The sequence below is a fragment of the Uloborus diversus genome, chromosome 3, assembly GCF_026930045.1.
Source record: "Uloborus diversus isolate 005 chromosome 3, Udiv.v.3.1, whole genome shotgun sequence".
Taxonomy (NCBI): Eukaryota; Metazoa; Arthropoda; class Arachnida; order Araneae; family Uloboridae; genus Uloborus; species Uloborus diversus.
The window spans coordinates 70,251,484-70,271,583 of NC_072733.1; the positions used below are offsets into that span (position 1 = coordinate 70,251,484).

The window sequence follows — 20,100 nt, forward strand, 5'->3', positions numbered from 1 at the left end:
TTCATCTTTAAAATGTGACAAATTGCAAGGGCTAACACACGCTAACAATTAACGCGCTAAACAAAAGCTTTTTTTTTTCTGCTTCATTTTAACTTCCTCATTTCTCAATTGTTCGTATTCTATTTCATTTAGCAGCTATATATTGCCCTTTTTATTAGCTGAACGGCACTAGATCAGCACAGAAATTTAGCTTTTAATTGATATTTAGTAGTTAAAAATAAACTAATTGCTTTTCTTAAGAATTGGAATCGGATGCTAAGTCTGAAACTCCTTGAAAAGTACTTCAATTTAATTTTTTTTATCAAGTGTGTGAATTATGAATTGTCAGGATGCTATTTTCTCGTTCCCTATTTTCTAAATTTCTACATGATCAAAAGCATTTTATGCATTTTTTGCTATTAATGAATTTACATTTAATTTAGCATTTTGTTTGTCAGTGAGTTGGGGGAATCAAATTCTAGAAAAACTAACTAGAAGGCGTGATATTTTCTCCCCTGTAGCAGAAACATCGCGTTGAAGCGACGTACGTTGCAGATTTTTGAGAAACTCTGCTGGCTATATTTATTAGTCGGGTCGAGAAAAAAAAATCTAAAATTTTAAAGACAAAATAATTTTAAACTTCAAGGACTAGGATTTGGACACATGGTTGTGCACGGGGGGTGGGGGGGTACCTGTTGGCACGAGCCAGAGCATGAAGAGGCCCCAAGATTTTTAAAATGAGGTTGAAATACATGTAGAGACATAGGGGTAAACAATATGGAGAGGCGCCTATAAAAGTCCTATGTGACGAGCCAAAAATTTATGTGCACACTCCTGCTTGTATCTTTTTTTTCTGGGGGGGGGGATATAATCCACAGGTAGATTGAATTTCTATTTTTTTTTTAGCATCTTACTTTTACGCTTGTATCGGAACTCATTTAGATTAATCAAAACTCATTTTATCTTACAGACTATTTTTGAGGTTTTCACAGACTGCTGGATGGTGGGCTACTGCCGGGCTTTTCCTTCTCATCTCTCTCTCTCTCTTTTTCTCTCTGTCGATTAATGTCTCTGGATTCCGTAGCTTTACAGGAATTGCAGGCGAATTATATTTGTGGTACTTGCGCGCAACTCTGTCTTAGCTTTGGCCATGTTTGCAGGAATGCTTTTGGAGCTTTCTTGGCAAAGCAGGAAGGTACCAAGCTATTATATTAAACCTACTTTAGTTTTCTCTGAAGGTTCTAGATACACGAAAAGCATTTAACCGGGGAGATTACTGAATTCTTCAGAAATATTCCTTGATAATTTCAGGAAGGCTACTGAATTTTAGCGGAAAACATTTGTTTTTTGCAAGATACACTACTTGCAGAAATTGGACACATCAGCTGCCCATTATTTTCCAGGAACGTATCTGGTTTGTTTTTATAGTGTAATTGGATAATTTTTTTGCTTTATGAGTTCGACTTAGGTCATAGTGGAGAGTAGTTAGGTCTTGCAGTGGAGAATGCACGTGAAACATATGTCCTGATAAAGGTGAAGTACTCCAACGTTGCTTGCAGCAAAAAAGTTATCATAATTTTCATTTTAATGATGGTTATAATCACTATCATGAAACTGTGACAAAATGTTGTAATTACCGTATAATCGAAAAACTAACTGAAAAATGGCTTACCAAAAAAAAAAAAAAAAAAAAAAAAAAAACGATGGAACATGATGTTCTGTACCTTGAACGGCAGGTTTCTAAAGTTTTCTAACTAAAGAAATAAAGTAATTTATTGAAAAAAACTTTTAGCTCACTCTTATAATTTGGGCTATGCTTATCCTATAGAAATGGATGTATGTGGGTGTGTGTGTGTATGTTCCATATACAAATCCAATTACTTTGGATCTTTGTCAAATTTGGCACAGAGATCCTTTGATGCTCAGGAATTCACATAGAAAGTTCTTGGAATGTTATAAAATCCAAATAGGTCAAATTTTCAATTTAAAGTTATAAAAGAGCTCTTTTCTACACGTTGACTGGACACTTCATCTTTTTTTTTTTCATTCACTTAAGCCTGATTGTTGTACATGCGTGCTTCTTCACGTTACACTGCTTTTATTTTCGAGGTTGACCAGGCAGCGCAGCGAGTGTTTTTATCAAAAGCAAGTCGAACATTTCTTTGCTAAAATATGAAGTAAAACGTCACAGCGTAGTTAAAAAGTACAAAAAAAAAAGGCTTTCAACTTGAGTTGCTTTGGACCTATATCCTGTTGGAGCCCTGTACTAATGAAGAGGTTCGTTTGCTTCGCAAACTTCGACACGACTGCTTAAAAAATTTAATTCTCTTTTCATCATCTTTATTTGCATTCTTTATTATATTGCGCCATTTTACTTTTCTTGCGGTATATTTTTTAAAACATATTTGTAATTTCATATGATTTACATTCACTGTTCAAGCATGTAATTTTACCATTTAGATACAATTTTAAATTGAAAATTTTGAGTTTAAGAAATCCCCGCACAGGTCAAAGAAGATGATATTTTTAATTAATTGTTTTCTGAAGTTTATATTTTTGAAAGGTTTTTGTATGTTTAAAGCAATATAAGAGTAATGCAATAAAGGCTATCAATGTAGAATAATGTAGCGTATCGACTTACCAATTACTACAAAAGGTCAGATTTTTTTAATCTTAATTACGCTGACTGCAGAAATCCTACATGCGTGCCTCTTTTCCGTTTTAATCCTTTCAGATACATTGAGTAGAAATAACATTATGACCCAGGAGTCTGAATCCCTCTCTTATTATCTCCTTCCTTTCGTTAACTGGGTCAAAATATCATTTTTCCTTACCTACTGCGCTTGACGATGGAGCTTTGAAAATTTCAGATGCACTTTTTTGCTTATTTCTCAATTTGTTTTAGCTAAGTAAGATGACACCGAGGAGAAAATATACTTATATAAAGGGACCAACGAAAACGGTAAATTCTGCGGAGTCAGAGGAAAACTAAACTAGAAGCCAGACAAGTTATTTGTTACAGTTTGCAGGAAAATTCTGTACAACATGGTGTATGAAAGATTCTTGATCTGGAAAAACTACTCGCTCAGGTTTTTTGTTTTTCAGTCCCCCAAGTTGGGAACTGAAAAAAAAAAAAACCCGAATCTATCCGGGATTTGTCGGATCTTGCTTCTTTCCCACTCCTAATGGTAAATTTTAACAATAACTACTTTTAAAAAAAAGTTAAAAAAAATAATCATCGCAATTTAATATCCAATAAACCAGGAGAGTACAATTAACCATCTTGTTACTATAACTACAAGCGTTCTGTTGCGTCGTAAATGGACTAGAAATTTGGCATTACTAGTGTCTAACCGGCAACATTTCTTTAAAGCTATTATAACCATAACCATCTCATCTAGATAAGCATTTACAAATGCAGTTTTTTTTAATGTGAAAACAGTGACAATCAGAGAGAGAGAGAAAGAAACTGTAAGGCCGAGAACGAAAATGAACTTGTTTTTAAAACAAAATCACATCAATTGATGAGGAAAAAACACCTTATCTAGAACAATTACAACAGTAACTGTTTTTGTTCGCCAAACAACCGTTCGAAACCAAAACAGAAACTGAAGTTGAGTTTAAAATGGTCAAAACATTTTTTCCCTTCATTTTTGAACTTAATACCTTAAATATTTTCGAGTATCTAAATGTAATGTTACAAAATTGCTTTAAAAAAACAGACACCCCCCTTTTACTTAAACATCAGAACTGCATATGCTCTAAAATATGAAGGAGAATTTTCTCCAAAGTAATTCTACGCAATCTATTTCCGATCACATAACATCATTCATAATTCATATAAAAACCTCGTCATAAACGACTCTTAGCGTGTGAGAAACTTTCTCACAAATATTTAATGTGTTTTCTAAATCTCTTAAACTTGCTTCGTTTATTTGTATCCCGAAACATCTGCTCTGCAAATCAAGACTTCGTGAGGTAATGGAATATTGCAAGGGACCCACATGTTTACTTAACCTTATTTATTAAGGTTTAGATTGATGCTTTTTAGGGAAAAGCAACATTTAAAAAATGATTTAAATGAAATTAATTTGATAGTCATTCACATAATCATTAATAGAGGCATTAAGAAAGAAGTTTTACAAGGAAAAAAGTCGAATAAGAGTCGTTTCCAATAAAAATTAATTTTTAGAGAGAAAACTGAAAATTTTTTGATACCGAGCAATTAACATTCTGAACGTATTTAATCTGCAAATGTTTGGTTTTTATTTTAATTTTACATGATACGAACTACTCTAACGCTTGGATATAGTTATTTGAAATCTCTGCAACCTCTGATAACAACAAATGAAAATTCCACAGCTTAATAGATTTAATAAGGGCATACTTGAAAGCAAAATGCTTTAAATTGTTAATGGAATAACAACAAAATAAATTTAAGGTTAGTTACGTAGTCGAAAATTGAAGAAAATAAAATTTTTTAGTTTGCAAATAATTGATTGTCTTGTGCTCTCTTTAGCATAAAAGCTTGATAGTGAAATATAAAATATGAGTAAGTTATACGTTACAATATTATTGCAACATTGATCTCTAAAATATTAAAAATTAAAAGTCAAAACGAAAGTGGATAGAACAATCAACTTGTTTGCAGAATCGTCAAATGAATCGGGCAAGAGTAGCACACGTTTTCGATGACAATTACCCAAATATATACGCGCACTCCAAAACTAGACAGATATTTTAGAAAAAAAGGAGAATAAAAGAAATAAAAAAATAAAAGAAACCCCTATAACAAAATAGATGAAGTTAGAGTGGATGTCTATGTCAGCTAAAACTGACTGAACAAAACAAAAGGCTAAAATTTTATTTATTATCATTTTGAAAGGCTCAAATCAAAACTTAACAGTCAAAAGCACCATTTAATACGTATACTTTGCATAAAACGACAGAAAGAACATTAAAATCTGACTGGAATAAAATAATACTCCACCAAAAAAAAGGGGCAAAAAAAAAGAAAAAGAAAAAGGGAAAAAAAAGGTACATAAGTTTATTTTGCTAAAATTAGTAGCCAATGCCGAGATGAAATGTAAGATTTTAGAAGTCGTTTTGCTGCCAAATTGAAAATCAGCAAGATTAACAACTGTGGATCAATTTGCAGATGGAAACAAAGCTTACAAAGTGGCATTGAAAAATGGCATTCACTTTATGGAATCATGTCTTAATATCAATGTTATGGCATTTATTAAACTTTCTATAAGTCCTCAATTCAAGTCCAATCTTTTTTTTTTTTTCTACAACATTAAATAAGTGCAAGTAAAAAAATCCCATGAAAGGTATAACTCATTTTGGTGGTGGAATTGGAAAAGAGAATTCTCATTTTCATTCTTTCTCTCTCTTTTTTCTTTGTGTGTGTGTGTGTGGCTTTCATTGGATACCAATTATTTTCAAATATTGCAGGAGTGGGAGCTTGGGCATCGCAGGAACTGGCGCCTTTCGGCTTCGAGCGTTTATTTGGCTATAAGCACCTAAATCTCGAGCTACATTTCTGCATTTAGTATATGTATAGACGTGCTAGTATTTTTACTTCCTTTTACAAAATAGGAAGTATTGTATTCGCGAAAAAAATTTCACTCAAAAATCGACAAGTTTTCTCGTGACGTCTGTATGTACGTATGTATGTATGTGCGGATATGGGTATGTATGTCGCCTAACTCAAGAACAGTATGTCCTAGAAAGTTGAAATTTGGTACGTAGACTCCTAATGGGGTCTAGTTGTGTACTTCCCCTTTTGGTTGCATTCGGATGTTTCTAAGAGGATCTTTTGCTCCTTTTTTGGGGGAAATCATTGTTTATTTCGATGTAAACTCAAGTGGTGTTACAATTTGGCAGACACTTGGCGATATATCGCAGTCTTTTGGTAGCCAAGTTTTGTCGCCAGCTTGGCGACAAATTTGGCGATTTTTTTTTTAAATCTGATTTTAATTTGGCCACTGTTGGTGATATTTAGAGAGTAAACTATTGAATCACATTAGTATTATCAATAATGGGAAAATGACATTAAATTGGAGTAAAAGGAAGTCATGTGAGGCACACATCAGCTCGTTTTTTTTCAGTGAGTAGAATATAAAAGTCTTTGAATTAAAAGTCTTGAACCCAACAACGAAAGACCGATTGTTCAATAAGCAAAATCAAACATGAGAGTGCCATCAACTTAAGCACTTAAAACAAAAAAAAAAAAAAAATATTCAGCATAAATCGAACATTTCTCTAACTTTTTAACAATGGTTTAATCATTTTTTTACACTTGTTATATTTCTTTACTATTCACATTATATCAACACAGAAGACCTTGAATTCAGTACAGATTTCTTTGAATTTGTATGAATCAACACTTTTCTCCTAATAGCGAAGCGCTAGTAATACATTTGAAAACAACAATGACCTATAAATTGTAAGTCGTGATGTTTTTCGACCCTGTTTGCAGACAAAAGTATCCCACTATAAAATGTCCTTCTCTATTTTCGTGAACAATTGTACATGGCTTTCACTAGCGGCATTTTAGTTTAAGCATCACACAGAAGCTTACACGAAAACTTTGATTTCAAGTTAAGTATGACCATAGCTGATTCACTCAAAGTAAGTCCACTTAAAAAAAAATGATATTTATTAGTTTTTAAACGTACAAATTGCTATTAAATAAACTTAAATAACTATGAAATACCTGTTCTCTTAGCTATCAGCACGTCTTTGCTTCAAATTGTTTACTTTGCAATGTAGTATGATATTCTTCAAAAATTCTTTTCGATAGTTTATATTGTTTCCATTTAAAAAATGAAATATTTTTCAAATCATTAGATTATCTTACCGCTTAGTATCGTTTAATTTACGAATAATAGAAACTCAGCGAGTGAAGTTAGTGCAATTATGTAGATAAAAGTACCACACGAGTATGCACTCGACCAGTATCGTAAGGACTAATCACTTTAAATATCCAACTTGAGGATTTCGTTTTCTTTTATATCTATATGTACATTAATAGTTTAAACATAATTTCAATAGAAAAATAAAATAGCGAATTCCGGAGAAAAAAACTTAAGTTCTTATCCTGTAATATTCAATTTATTTTTTCAATTAATATTATTTCTTGATATTGCAATTGATTGTTTGGTACTGGATAATAGATTACCTTTAACTGAAAGTACTTTTTAAAATGTTAGATCATAAAAAAAAAAAATCGAGCGGTTTGTTAATGTTTGAAATATTACATTTGTGGAAACATGAATGAATAGATTTCAGATAGCCTCTTAGAAGCTTATTTCGTGATATAATTTTGTACGTTGATCGTTTCCACTGATATTTTTCCATTGATTGATTGAAATTGGTAATTATATATGTATAAAACAATAAGTGTTTTAAAATTTCAGAGAAAAAAAATGCTTCATCTTAAAATTCAAAGTATTACTCTGAGCAAAAAGATACAAAAGAACTTCAGAGAACATGTTGAATGCTCGTACTTGCCATCATTTCAAAATTTTCAGCTGGGAGAGGGGGGGGGAGAGGGCAAAGGTTTAAACTCATTGTACACCCTAGGTCAAACAAACAAACAAACAGAAAAAAGACTACGCCGACATACATGTATGATTAGTTTCTCAAAGCCAGGGGGAAATTACTCCCTACCAATCTCTCTAATCGACTGAACTCTCTGATTGCACCACTCAATTGTTTTAATTCATCTCTTTCATTACTCTTTTTTTATTAATAATTGATTACTTTTGCTACTGAATTATATTTAAATAAGCACATTACCTTTAAATGAATCGTACTACATTTGCTTAGGCGTTTTATAAGTTTTGTTACTTCAATGACAAAATGCAAAGAAGGTAATAAGGAGTTAAAATACGTCTACTGATCAAAATCTCATTTAAATTCTTCAAGTTTGTCCATAACTAATCGATCTAACTTTCAAGTAGGGGAAACTGGAGATTGTTGAAACATTGGCGGCAAAGTCGCTGTGAGTATCTTTTCACCTGTACATTTAACAGTATACTTTAACTGAATGTGTATAGTAGACTATGTAGAGATATATTATGTTTTTTTCTCTCCCACAAGCTAAGAACCTTCATTGATTACATGTAGTGTTGCAAAAGGAAAAAAATGGATTAGTTCCCGGGAATAAATCGGGATTTTCAAGAAGGAAATTTTAAAATTTCCCGCGAATTTTCAAGTAATTTAAAGAAAGAAACTTTTTTTTAGTTGATATATTTTAATCTTTATCCTACACGATTTTAAAATTTTAATGCTTTTTACTGTTGTAAATGCAAATTTAATAACTTTTTTTCCAAAAACATTAGGTCAAACATACAGTATAGTTACCTTTAACTGACTATTTTTCATTAGTGCACCATTAAATATTTAACTGCTTGATTTGAATGTTTAATACTATTAAGAACACTATTAATCTGCAATGAAACATTTAAACGCTTTGTTTGTATACTTATCACGCGTTAATAGTAGCAATGAAATAAGTCATATCATACATAATACTTATCACGTCAGCAAGAGTTGATTACATAGCTATTTTTGGATATCATCAAATAATTTGAATTTCTTTCAAAGAAAAAAAAACATGTTCAACGAGCATATTTTTGAGTTTTTATTTGATTTGAATTTTAAATAGCTCCTTCTATACTGAGAACATAGATTTTTTTTACAATATAATCTGAAAAATCTTATATGATCGTGTTTTAAGCCCAGGACCAACATGGAAAACAAGGAGTTACTTCAAAAATTTATAATGTTCCCCCAGGTCCTGGGTTTATTCACGAAAATTCTTGGGCTCATTCCAGTAGCTCAAAAAGTAGGTTTTTCGCATCTCTTTCTGTGAAGTGTCTCTTTCTCACTCCCTCAATTTTGCTATCCCTAAATTTAATGTCGAAGAGCCAAATAAGATTTAATACGAGTATATTACGAATTTGGGAATGGATGTTTTATGGCTTGTTTGTCATAGGGTACTGCCTACGTAAAGAGACAGTTCTGCACTGGAATCTCCACTGAGGATTCAAATTACGTTTAGTTTGTTGCGCACATTTGAAATGTAGATTGAAAAATATTTCACTTTTTAAGTAGCGAATGTGTAACGTAGTACAGGGTGGGGCGTGGGAACTTAATTTTTTTGAATTTGGCACGCAAAAAGTGTGGAGCTTCACAGAGTGATAGGGAAAGGCTCAACGGAAAAATCTGAATGGGAAGTTTTGTTACATCATGCATTCAGTTGCCATCATGCTTTGGTCGTCGAGACAGCAACGAACTTTTACTGAGGAGGCGTATTTTTTTAACAACCGCTCGATCGGAACGGGGACTTAAACTGGCCTGTACGCTCGCCTGATTTAGCCTCATGTGGCTATTTTCTGTGGGGTTATCTGAAGTTGCGGGTTTAGAACGATCGTCCACGAATCCTGGAGGATCTGAAGAACCGCATCCGAGCCGAAACTACCAATATACCGGTCGACATGCTCCAAAGAGTTGACCAACATTTCCGAGTTCTACTGAATCAGTCTATTGAAAATGGAGGGCAACATTTACAAGATATTGTTTTCAAAACAGTGTAAAGCATAATCTCCCATAATGTGTGACAAGAAAACGATTCAATAAAGAATTTTTAGTTATGTAAAATTTTTAGTTTCATTTTCAAAAAAGGAAATTCCAGGCCCCACCCTGTACATGCATGAAAATCAATATAACAAGTTAAAATATACGCATAATGTTGCAAATTGTGTATGTATATATATATATATATATATATATATATATTTTGTTACAGGAGTATGATATTCTGTGACACGTTATTGCTATTGACTTTATGGCTTCAAGTTCTTGGAATTGTCACTCCTTACATCATAAATATTTGGAAAACGAGTTATAACCCACCGCTTCCTTTCATCAGGTATTTAATATGCAACTTTGTAAATAATATTTATGCAGAAATGATACATTATCAAGTATTACAAGCTTTGCTCATGATCGTGGACACAAAAAGCAATAAAAGTTAAAAAATCAAATCAAGAAAGAACTTTACAGATTTTTATCATTTACAAGTGTAATGTCTGATGCTAGGTTTCAATTTCAAATTAATAGCACACATTGTACTGTTGTTTTTTTCTTTAAATTTTCGATGTCGAGTTACAGCCATTGAGCAGACATGCCTTTAGACCTTAGAGCAGGAATTAAAATGGAGGAGCAAGTGCAATCATTGGCTTAGCAAAAGATGACCCAAAGACTCCAAGTCACGTGACTCAAATGCGATGAATCGTCGGCACGTGTTGCGCGAAACAAGCGGAAGAAACCTGACTTCTTCCTATGCTTTCCTTTAAAATCTATCACATGACTTGGGGTCTTGGTTTCATGAATGAAAGTCTTCACTCCCTCCATTTTATCTCTTCTCAATGCTTTGGACATGCCGCCAGGGCCGCGCCAAGCCTGATCGGCGCCGTCGTGCAAATGTCTTTTGAGCGCTTTTATGCTCTGGCGTTTGGGGAAAATATAGCTAACAACTGGAAAGAGGTTTTGTAAACAAATATATAATGATAAAAAAAAGTTTGGCATTTACCTTGTTTAAAAAATACTGTGTGAATATTTAATTTTAGAATATGGTGTATGTTTTTACTTCATATCTCGAAATTATTTAGAGTTCAGCAGCTCATCTGATATGCTAATAATGCATTTTGGAAAAAGAAAAATGTTTGAAATATCAAAGTTAACACCACTGTGAGTATCTATCTAATCTCTAAGTGATAAATGATTAATAAAACAGTTATGCCTGTCAAAACATGACAACAGGAGCAGTGGCGCAACTAGAATATAGTTTTAGGGGGCACATTGAAAAAAAAAAAAATATATATATTTTTAAATTTTGAAACTGTAGTTTTAATAACGCAATTTTAGACGATCTTTGGTGTTGTTACGGATAAAAACGGCACAAGGGGCTCCGCGGAAATTTGTAGAAATTTAAGCCTTAAAACGCGATTATAGGCCATATTTATTGACGTTAGAATAAAAAATGAAACTATGGGATTCTACCCGGTTTTTTTTTTTTTTTTTTTTTTTGTAAAACAGATAGAAATAAATTTCTTCTTTCCCCTCCAATTTTTTGAAATTGAACTTCCAAAAACGCAATTGTAGACAACTTTGAAGATTTTTACGGGAAGGAAATTTTGGAGCTCCCCCCTGGAATTTTTTTAAAAATTTAAAGCAGTAAAAACTTAAGCAATATTCTATGATATTAAAAGAAGAAGCTTAGAGGCTATTTCACTTAAATTTTATTTAAGTCATGTTTTAAAAACCTAAATTTTAATGATATTACAGGAAGGCGGTTCGGAGGCACTTGCCCGAATGTTTTCTAAAATTGAAGACTTAAAAACGCGATTGTAAGACCATATTTGGTAACAGTAGGGCGGGCAATCTTTCGAAATTGAAGCTCCAAAAACGCAATTTCAGATGACTTTCGAACGCAGTTTCAAGCGATGTTGTTTGGTATTCGAGGACTTTCCCTGGAAATTTTGCGAAATTGAAAATCCGGAAACGAAATTTGAGATGCTCCGTAATACTTATGGCGGCGTGGCGGGAGAGGGAGAAAATCGGAGGGAGTAGCATTTTGAAACCAATTTTACTTTTAAACGAACGAGAAAAAAGAAAAATAATAAGGAAAAAAGAAAAGAAATAGGACGAAGGGCAAAGTAGCTGAATAATTAGCTGTAACTACTGAAAATTCGCAATTTAAAGATTTCTTTTTGAAAGAAACTTAAGTTTTTCCCCAACATCATTACTTTTTTTCTCATCAAAATCACTTCGTTTTCCTAAGACGCGTTTTTTTTTTTTTTTTTTTTTTTTTTTTTTTTCCCATTTCAATAATAAAGAATATTTTTGAAAAACATTCAACTCAGCATTCTGGAGGTGCATAAATTACAATACAACATATTCACTCCAAGAACCAAAATGGGGAATAGCAAATTTCTAGCGCTTCGTATGCTCAACCTTGTGAAATTATAAACATACCGAAATAGCATTCACGGCTCCACATATGCAGAAAAATGCTCATATATGCATATATTAGTATCATGTGTTTTCAGAGTAAAAGATTGCGCTTTTGAATAGCATGTTTGGACACAACAAGGCAATATTTTTCTTTTTAGGAAGGCAGCGATTAGGATCGCTTGCTCTAATGAGCAGTGTAACTTCACCATCGCTATTAGATATAATGAAAAGTTCATTTTTTATTTTTTTGGTTGGAGATTTTCTTCACTCATTTGGAGCATTTTTGATTTGTAGAGCTTGTCGCCTTTTTGACTCTGGCGCCGTCGTGTGCCGCACGACCTTGCACATAGGGACGGCGCGGCCCTGCATGCCGCTAGTTACAATAAAAGAGATGATGCCTTTTGGCATGGATTATTTATTGTATTAACTATAACTGCTTCTGATCTATAGTGTTTGACATATTTGAATATACAGTGTAAGTTTTAAGCAGTTTATTGAAACATTAACACCACAAGAGACAAGACACTCATTTACGCACCGCCCCTTTCAAAAACAAAAACAAAAAAAAAAAAAAAAACAATGAATAACCTCATTAATTTTCCGTACTAATTCTACGAAGTTCGTGTGCTTTTAGGGAGTTTTAACGTATGATCAATAAATGGCACTGGGGGGAGGGGAAACAGGTATACTGGGCTATTACAAATTACGTTATGTTACGGGGGAATAAAGTGCGAATGACATTAACACTTTCTGTAGCATATTTTTGGAGAAAAGAGGGTATGTCCATGATTTCCTGTCGAGAAAAACTGATTATAACACAAATAAGTGGCGTAATGTTCCACCAGCACTGCCATTTAAGCAGTAAGCAATCATAAAATGAAACTTTCGCATAAATGAAAACTGTAAACCTGTTTAAAAGAACGATTATCAGATTACCACTTTAGGTTCATTCATCAATCATCTGACTGAATTGTTTTCTTTGCGCAGACGCATTTGTTCAGTTATAATGTTCAGTCTCTACTCTTATTTTTCATTGTCTCATGATGCATTAGTCTTTTTTATAATGATTATACGATGAACATAAATTAAACCTTGACAATCAATACAAAAGTAAAATTGAAAATTTATAAATAAGTTATTAAAACAATATTAAAGTAAAATATAATAGAAAAGTGGCACGTGTTGAAAATAGATATTGCACAGCTGTTGATAAGCTAATAGGAGACTAGATTAGTGATCAGGTAAGATAATTTTAAGACTACAGTCGAACTGGCTTATAACGAACCATAATTTAACGAGAACCCGGATTTAGCGAGGAAATCAGATATACTTGGTTAGTACAATGCTAAGGCTACGGGAGCATAACTCGCTATTAACGAGCACATCCCGCTTAAAGCAACTTTTCTTCAATATTCCTAAGCTAACCAAAGTTTGTGATAAATCATAAATCCTGAGAACAAGCGATCGCAGCACTTTTTTAATTTGTGGAGTAAATAAACCTTTAAAAATTACATATATGTATATATGTATATCCTCAAAAACAATGACATAAGACAGAGACATTCAGACAGTTTAAAGCAAAGTTAAGTGACTAATTTCTTTGGTACTGTACAGTGATTATAAACAAGAAGAAAAAAATAAAGCAACTATGACAAATTTTTATGATTTTTTTTCTCGAACTTGTTTGTTGCACTCGGTAACAACGAGCAAATATCGCGGTCCCTTTGCACTCGTTATAAGCGTGTTCGACTGTATTTTGTGATAGAATATGTAAAACACATTTGGAAAAAAACTGCAAAAATGCATTCATTGAATATCAATTCAGTGTTCATTTGACTTGCTTTGGGATGTAGTAAAAAGTTTTTTGCTGAGAAAAGGCTTTTTTTTTGGCAAAAAGTAAGCAAGTAAATTACTTTTTTAGTGTTTCAATTGGCTCGGGAAATTCTGCATAGGGTCAGTCCACGGTGACTGACGTTACAATTTGACTCTATTTTTAACTTATAAATTCAGCACTGTCTTGAAATTAAATTTTGTTTCTTCTGAAATTGATCTAAAATATTATGATATGGTACACACACACACATCACTGTCCCCACACTTGTTTTCAGACTTGAGGAAATTTGTTTTGTATGAAATTAAGGGGAATAAAAAAACGTGACTGATGTTACGTAGAAGAGACATTGAGAAAAGTGACATATATAATTTGAAATTCTCTTCAAACTAATAGCGTAAAATCTAAAGAGATTTCTTCCCTTTAAAATAGATATTTTAGACTTGATGAAAACACTTCGTTTTATTGAAAAACTTAAAAACTGAAATTGTAAAAATTATTTAACACCCGTGATTGATAATACAAAGATTTTGTGACTAATGTTACATTTACAATGAATTGCTGCAATTATAAATTATTTCTATTTGAAAATAAAATTAGCATATAATTTGCTTAAAATTGTAAAATTGTATTTAAATTACAAGAAAAAGTACATTTATAAAGTTTTAAAAGTTATATTTTTGATGTATTTCATAAAATAAAAAGTGCTCTTGCATTTACTACATCTAGTGTGCTAAATACTTTATTCCTTACTCATGTGAGTAATAAATTTCATCCACATTGACAGGCTATTTCCAATGTTTTACTGCTTGCAGCTTGACAGTTACTAAATACTCCTAGTTTTCAATTTCAATGCATGTAACTTCTCGTGATACAATTGTTTGTCATATTCTTCAAGAACTCGTTCTCCAGTAGCAGCCAACAAATTTGGAACATGTTCTGCTGAAAGTGATTTCATTCTTTAGTGTTAAAAAAGTGTTGTTTCTAAACACCTGCTACAGCTTCTGATTTTTTTTAATTTTAAGTATTACTTAAATATAACTCTATATAACATGACTGCAAGTCGGATGATGATAGGTCTGAAATTTGCATGAAGCTGTGACATTTAGAAATATTTCTGTATGAATGATGTAGCACGTTTACTCAAATGTAATATATGAAGAACTAGGAGTATCTGTTTGTCAAATTGCATGCTGGAAATTTTTTTTACAGCTGCAGTTTTCTTTGGTGAAGATACAACAAAGCGCGCTTTGAATGACTAACAGATTTTACCAAGATTTCAATGTTTTAAAGAAGGATAATAACAGCTGCTAATTTAAACCTGTGACTTAAGTACTTTAAATTTGTCCTACTCTTGTTCTACTTCTTCACTTAATTTCTCTTTTTAGTTTTATTCTGAACTAACTTTGGCAGTTATGATAGGTTTTTTTTTTTTTTTTTTTAAATTACGTTATTTATTTTTTATCATTCGCTCTTTTTAGCTTTTACTTCGTTTTACTTTTTGAAATTTTCATGTTTTCCTTTATTTCTTTATTTATATCGACTCATTTTTGCTTTTCTGCAGCAGTTAATGCCATTTGTGCAAATTGTTTGAGGTTTATTAACGAAATAAGAAATGTGACTGATGTTACTGTGACTAATGTTACATATTTTAAATAAGTTTTAAATAATTTAATTCAACTATTTCTAAATATATGAGGGATTAATATTAAAGATATCATCATGAGTGAAGAGAATATGGTTTTTTATAAACTTGGGTTTGTTTTCGTTTAAGCAATGCAAACTTTTATACAATTTAGTGACTGATGTTACGTTAGTATGAAGCCTAGTTTGAAAACAATTGTTACAAGACAATTATAACAGTTTAAAATTTTATTTGTTGGTCTAATCTCTTCCTATGTAAACTAAATTTCAATAAAAAATAAGATTGTAGACACAACAATCAATTTTCTAAGTGAAAAAAAAAGATTAACTTTTAGAGCCGATAATGCAACGACACATGGGCACTGAGTAGTGTTGTCAAAATTTGCCTCTAAAACCTAAAAAAAATATGTCTATAACTTTTTCGAATAGTTTTATAAAAATAGTCTTTTTTACCTCACATAGGAAAGAAAAAAATTACTGATACAATGAAGTTTTTTTTTACTGTGATGTTTCTAATTTTATGGACATGCCCTATACCCAAAAGCCTATCTGTTTTACTTTAGGAGCATTGTTTTCCATTAAGTGCACAAAATTGATGTTCACAATACAAAAATGCAAAAATGACGCCTCTGTTTGCCTTTACTCTGTTTTATTTGACTTCGTAAAATTAATCTTACAAAAAAAAAAAAAAAAAAATGACATGTACAGTTACCACTTACTTCGCCTTTTCGTTTCGAGTAATTTTCTTAAGCTAGTAGCCGTGTTTGTTCAGAAGACTTCGTTAAATATTAATTTTCTTTGATTGTTTTAACTTCAAAAGGCAAGTTTTATGTAAAAAAAAAATCTAAACAAAAGGACTATATGAAATCGGTGATTCCATAAAGATTGAAAGACAAAGTTTGTTTTTTTTAAAAAAAGTTCAATTGAGCATTATTTTATCCATGGATTCCAAAACTTCACGGCATCCTTTGAAGAACTAGAATTTTCGGACGGCATCCTAGTTTATCTGTATTATGTAGAGGAGCGCACCGAAGGGAGATCACGGGAGGTCACTATCACTTCCCAAAGATGTCCTTATTCGGCACATTTTGTGCGATGATTCGGCAAATTTGGAGGCATACAGTGGCGGACAAAAAAATAAATAAAAAATAAATTAAAAAAAAAACTGCCTCTCTTGCAAAAATTCATATTTTAAAGCTTTTATCGAGAAATAAGAAAACAATTGAGGCAGTGAGCTTTTCCTTGATTTTTTTTCTAAATCATGCTGTACAGCAGTAAATACCAAGGCTACTAGTACTATCTCTTGCCCCAAGACAGAGGAGGGGTTCACCTACCATTTGTACTGGTTATCTCCAAATTTTTAACTTTGCCATTTGCATCCCTTTGCTTCTCACTACCTCAATTCTTCTCTAACTTTTGTCACAAAAAGGGTATGCTTCAACAGACAAATCGCCCATGCATTTAGGGGACCAGTAACAAATCGATGAAATCAAACTTGAATGCATCCAAGAGAATCATTATACTAAAATTTGAAACTTAACTATTTAACACTTGCTGATTTATGAATATTTAAAGTAGCTAATTTCTTACTGCGCATGTGTGAAAGATGACATTTATGACGTTCAAAACTTCTGAGGCACTAGATTTGGCAACTTATAAAAAAATTCCACATGAATTTCATAAAAACGTACAACGATATCGGCGAACTAATGAGTTGAACTTCAATTATTCTTGGATAGGCGACGAAGCGTAAGGGCAAATTCACAAAACATTTCTTTTTCCTTTTAGTTATGAATCACACTGAAAGATTACGAACAGTTTTGAATTGCAATTCGTCGTCTATCCGAGAATAAATGAAATGCGGCTCATTAGGTCACCGATACCTTTCAAAGTTTTCATGACATTCAACTGATTTTTTTTTCTAAGTTACTAAATCTGTTGCTCCAAGAAATTTTAAAAGTTATAAATTGCTCTCTTTCGCGCATGTGCAGTGAGAAATTAATTGCAGTAAATGTTCATATTTTGCAAAATTTCCAAAATTCTTAATTTCAAATTTCAGTATAATGATTCTTTTGCATGCTGTCAAGTCATGTGAAAGTTAGGTAAGTCAGGATGGAAAAAACTCTGAGTGTTATGAGCCAAAAATAGACGACCAAAATTTATATTTTTGGAACAAACGCGGATAAAATCTTCGCGAATAATAGCGATACTTTTACGAAAATGTATAAAATTACTGTACATATTAAGTAAACTAATTGCTGAAATTTGCAGCTTATTCCCATCTATTTTTGATGAAGGACTATCAAGAAACATTTTTGGTTTCCTCAAGTTGTTGCAGATTTTTAAATGCCTGTTAGCGTAAACTGCTGTTTTGAAACCTGTTAGCGTAAGAATACCTTTCATGAAAACAAAAGCTACAGGAAAATTGCACTCTTATTTCTCGAAAAATTCTTTAAAATGTTAATTTTTGCAAGCGATACAGTTTTTCTGTCCATCAAAGTAATCGCTATATTGTATTTTTTTAAATACCCGACTGTCCTTTTCAATCGATGTACATACGTGCATATTTAAATTTTAACGTTTAGCATAACTTGGAGTTGAATTCGCAGTAGAGAATTTCCGTCCAGCCAAAAAATTTACGTTCGGGGCGGCCCTGATTATGTGATATATTACTGTGAATATCCGAAATCTGATAAATGTCGTCATTAGTCGGTGAAGATAAACATTCACACACTGAAGATATCAGCGAATCACCGGAGAAAGCCGACTTTCTCCAATTTCGGAGTTTTACGATATCATTAGTAGTTGCAGTCATTAATAATTTCAGTTATACAATTTTTGGTGATCATAGCCATTTATAAAAGTATGGAAAAAAAACTAATGATTCAAAAATTTTAGAAGCCAATTAGCTTTTCACATTCAGCTGCAAAACAAATATCACTTAAATCTTGTACAACAGGGCTCAAAAGTTATTCTAGTATTTGATTTAACTGTTATGAATAAGTGCTAAATAAGAAAAAAAAAAACTTAATATGTAATTTTGCATAACGTCAGGATACTATGGACACTTCTTGGTACCCTTCGCCTCTTCCTACTGCACCCTAGGGAGCCGCGGCACCCAGTTAGGGAACCCCTAATTTTACCAATATTTTAATTGCTTTGTCAAGAACTTGAATAAACTTGAACTGAAAGGTTTATTTTGAAAAATATAAGCATTAAAAATTTGCAGCACAAGGCTTACTCACACATACACCAGAGTAAAATGTGTTTTATTGCTGTCTTCCAGTCATGCTGTCGGCAGTCCACCAGAAAATGGCATTTTTACACTTCTAATGATTCCAGGAAGTTTTTTGGGTCAGTATGGAAATACTCAATACTATTGAATTTGAAATAAATTGCATAATTTTTAATATCTTCTTATTTATATTGGCGTATTGTGATGTTACAAGCAAATCGGAAAGCAGTATAACAACGTCGACTACGGTGAAATAAAACATCCGGCCATTATTGATCAATTATCTTCTTCTTCTCGCTAATCCTCACTGATCTGAAATCAGATAAGATCCTTGAGTTCATTTGACGTCAATCTCTCCAACACCAGACCGGGTCTATACATTATATCCTCATGCGACAAGGCAACACAACAGAGCAGGTGCTCCGCAGTAGCCTCGCTTTCATTGCAATTTGTACACCTCGAGAAAACCTTAATATCATGGTAAAATTTTAGAAACCTAAGGTGACTAGAAGCCAACTGAGACAAAGAGCTGCCTGGCCTTACTTCTCACCTCCAAAACCCACAGCAGCATTAGGGCCAGAGGTACGACATGAAGGATGAAATGGCGGTTGTTTCCAGGATGTGTTAATTAAATGTCCTACTTCTGGAGAAAATTTAACGCAATGACAAAGGTTCAGTAGGACAATGCGGTAGGGATAATCCCTTCTTAGCAAGTCCCTCGGGATTATCATTATACTTTAAGTTAAAATGGTATAGTGATGGTATTCATTAAATATTCAAGATACAGGACGGACAGAAGATTTCCAAAAACATAACTTCCCCTCTGATTTCCAACATTCCTCCAGTTTTCTAGATTGAATACTCCGACTGTCACACAAGGAATCAAATCTCCCCACAAATACGGTGCTCAAAGACACAATTTAAAGCCATGTAAATAAGAATCAATTCTGAACTAAAACTATACTGCCGTGTGCAGGTAAAGGGCAGTAACAGAAAATTTTTCATTTTTCATTTTTTTTGCATTTTTGTCATCTATTGTTCGTTAGCTTTATTGTACAAGCTAGCTTATTTTGTTCCCACTGAAAATAGAAGCGAAAAAAATTGTCTAATTCTAATATTTCCCTATGGTTAATATTGAATCCAACACACATTTCTTCAACTATCTCGAAAACTCATTTCTACAGATACTGCCGTTTACCTGCACACTGCAGTATTATCGAGATTGTTCCGCTTGAGACAAATGTCCTTTGTCATGGATTTTACAAAAATCCGACTTAAAGAGTGGCTATTTTCATCTCTATTAATGTTGGTATACACTGGTGTGCAAAAATTAAGGACGAAGTCGAAAAATTAGCATATCAGCTGAACGAAGAGGCAGAGC

General features: G+C 32.6%; 1 protein-coding gene across 2 annotated transcripts in view; it reads left to right on the top strand.

Moving 5' to 3' along the window:
* Positions 1-6,492: 6,492 nt before the first annotated feature.
* The window catches only part of LOC129219360 (DNA damage-regulated autophagy modulator protein 1-like), a 50,888-nt gene continuing 37,280 nt past the window's right edge, over positions 6,493-20,100 (top strand). For both annotated transcript variants that reach the window (XM_054853733.1, XM_054853734.1), the window contains exons 1-3: positions 6,493-6,615; positions 9,800-9,922; positions 18,771-18,838. In XM_054853733.1, the coding sequence (XP_054709708.1) occupies positions 9,804-9,922; positions 18,771-18,838 (187 nt within the window). In that variant the 5' untranslated portion in view covers positions 6,493-6,615; positions 9,800-9,803. The remainder of the gene's footprint in view (positions 6,616-9,799; positions 9,923-18,770; positions 18,839-20,100) is intronic.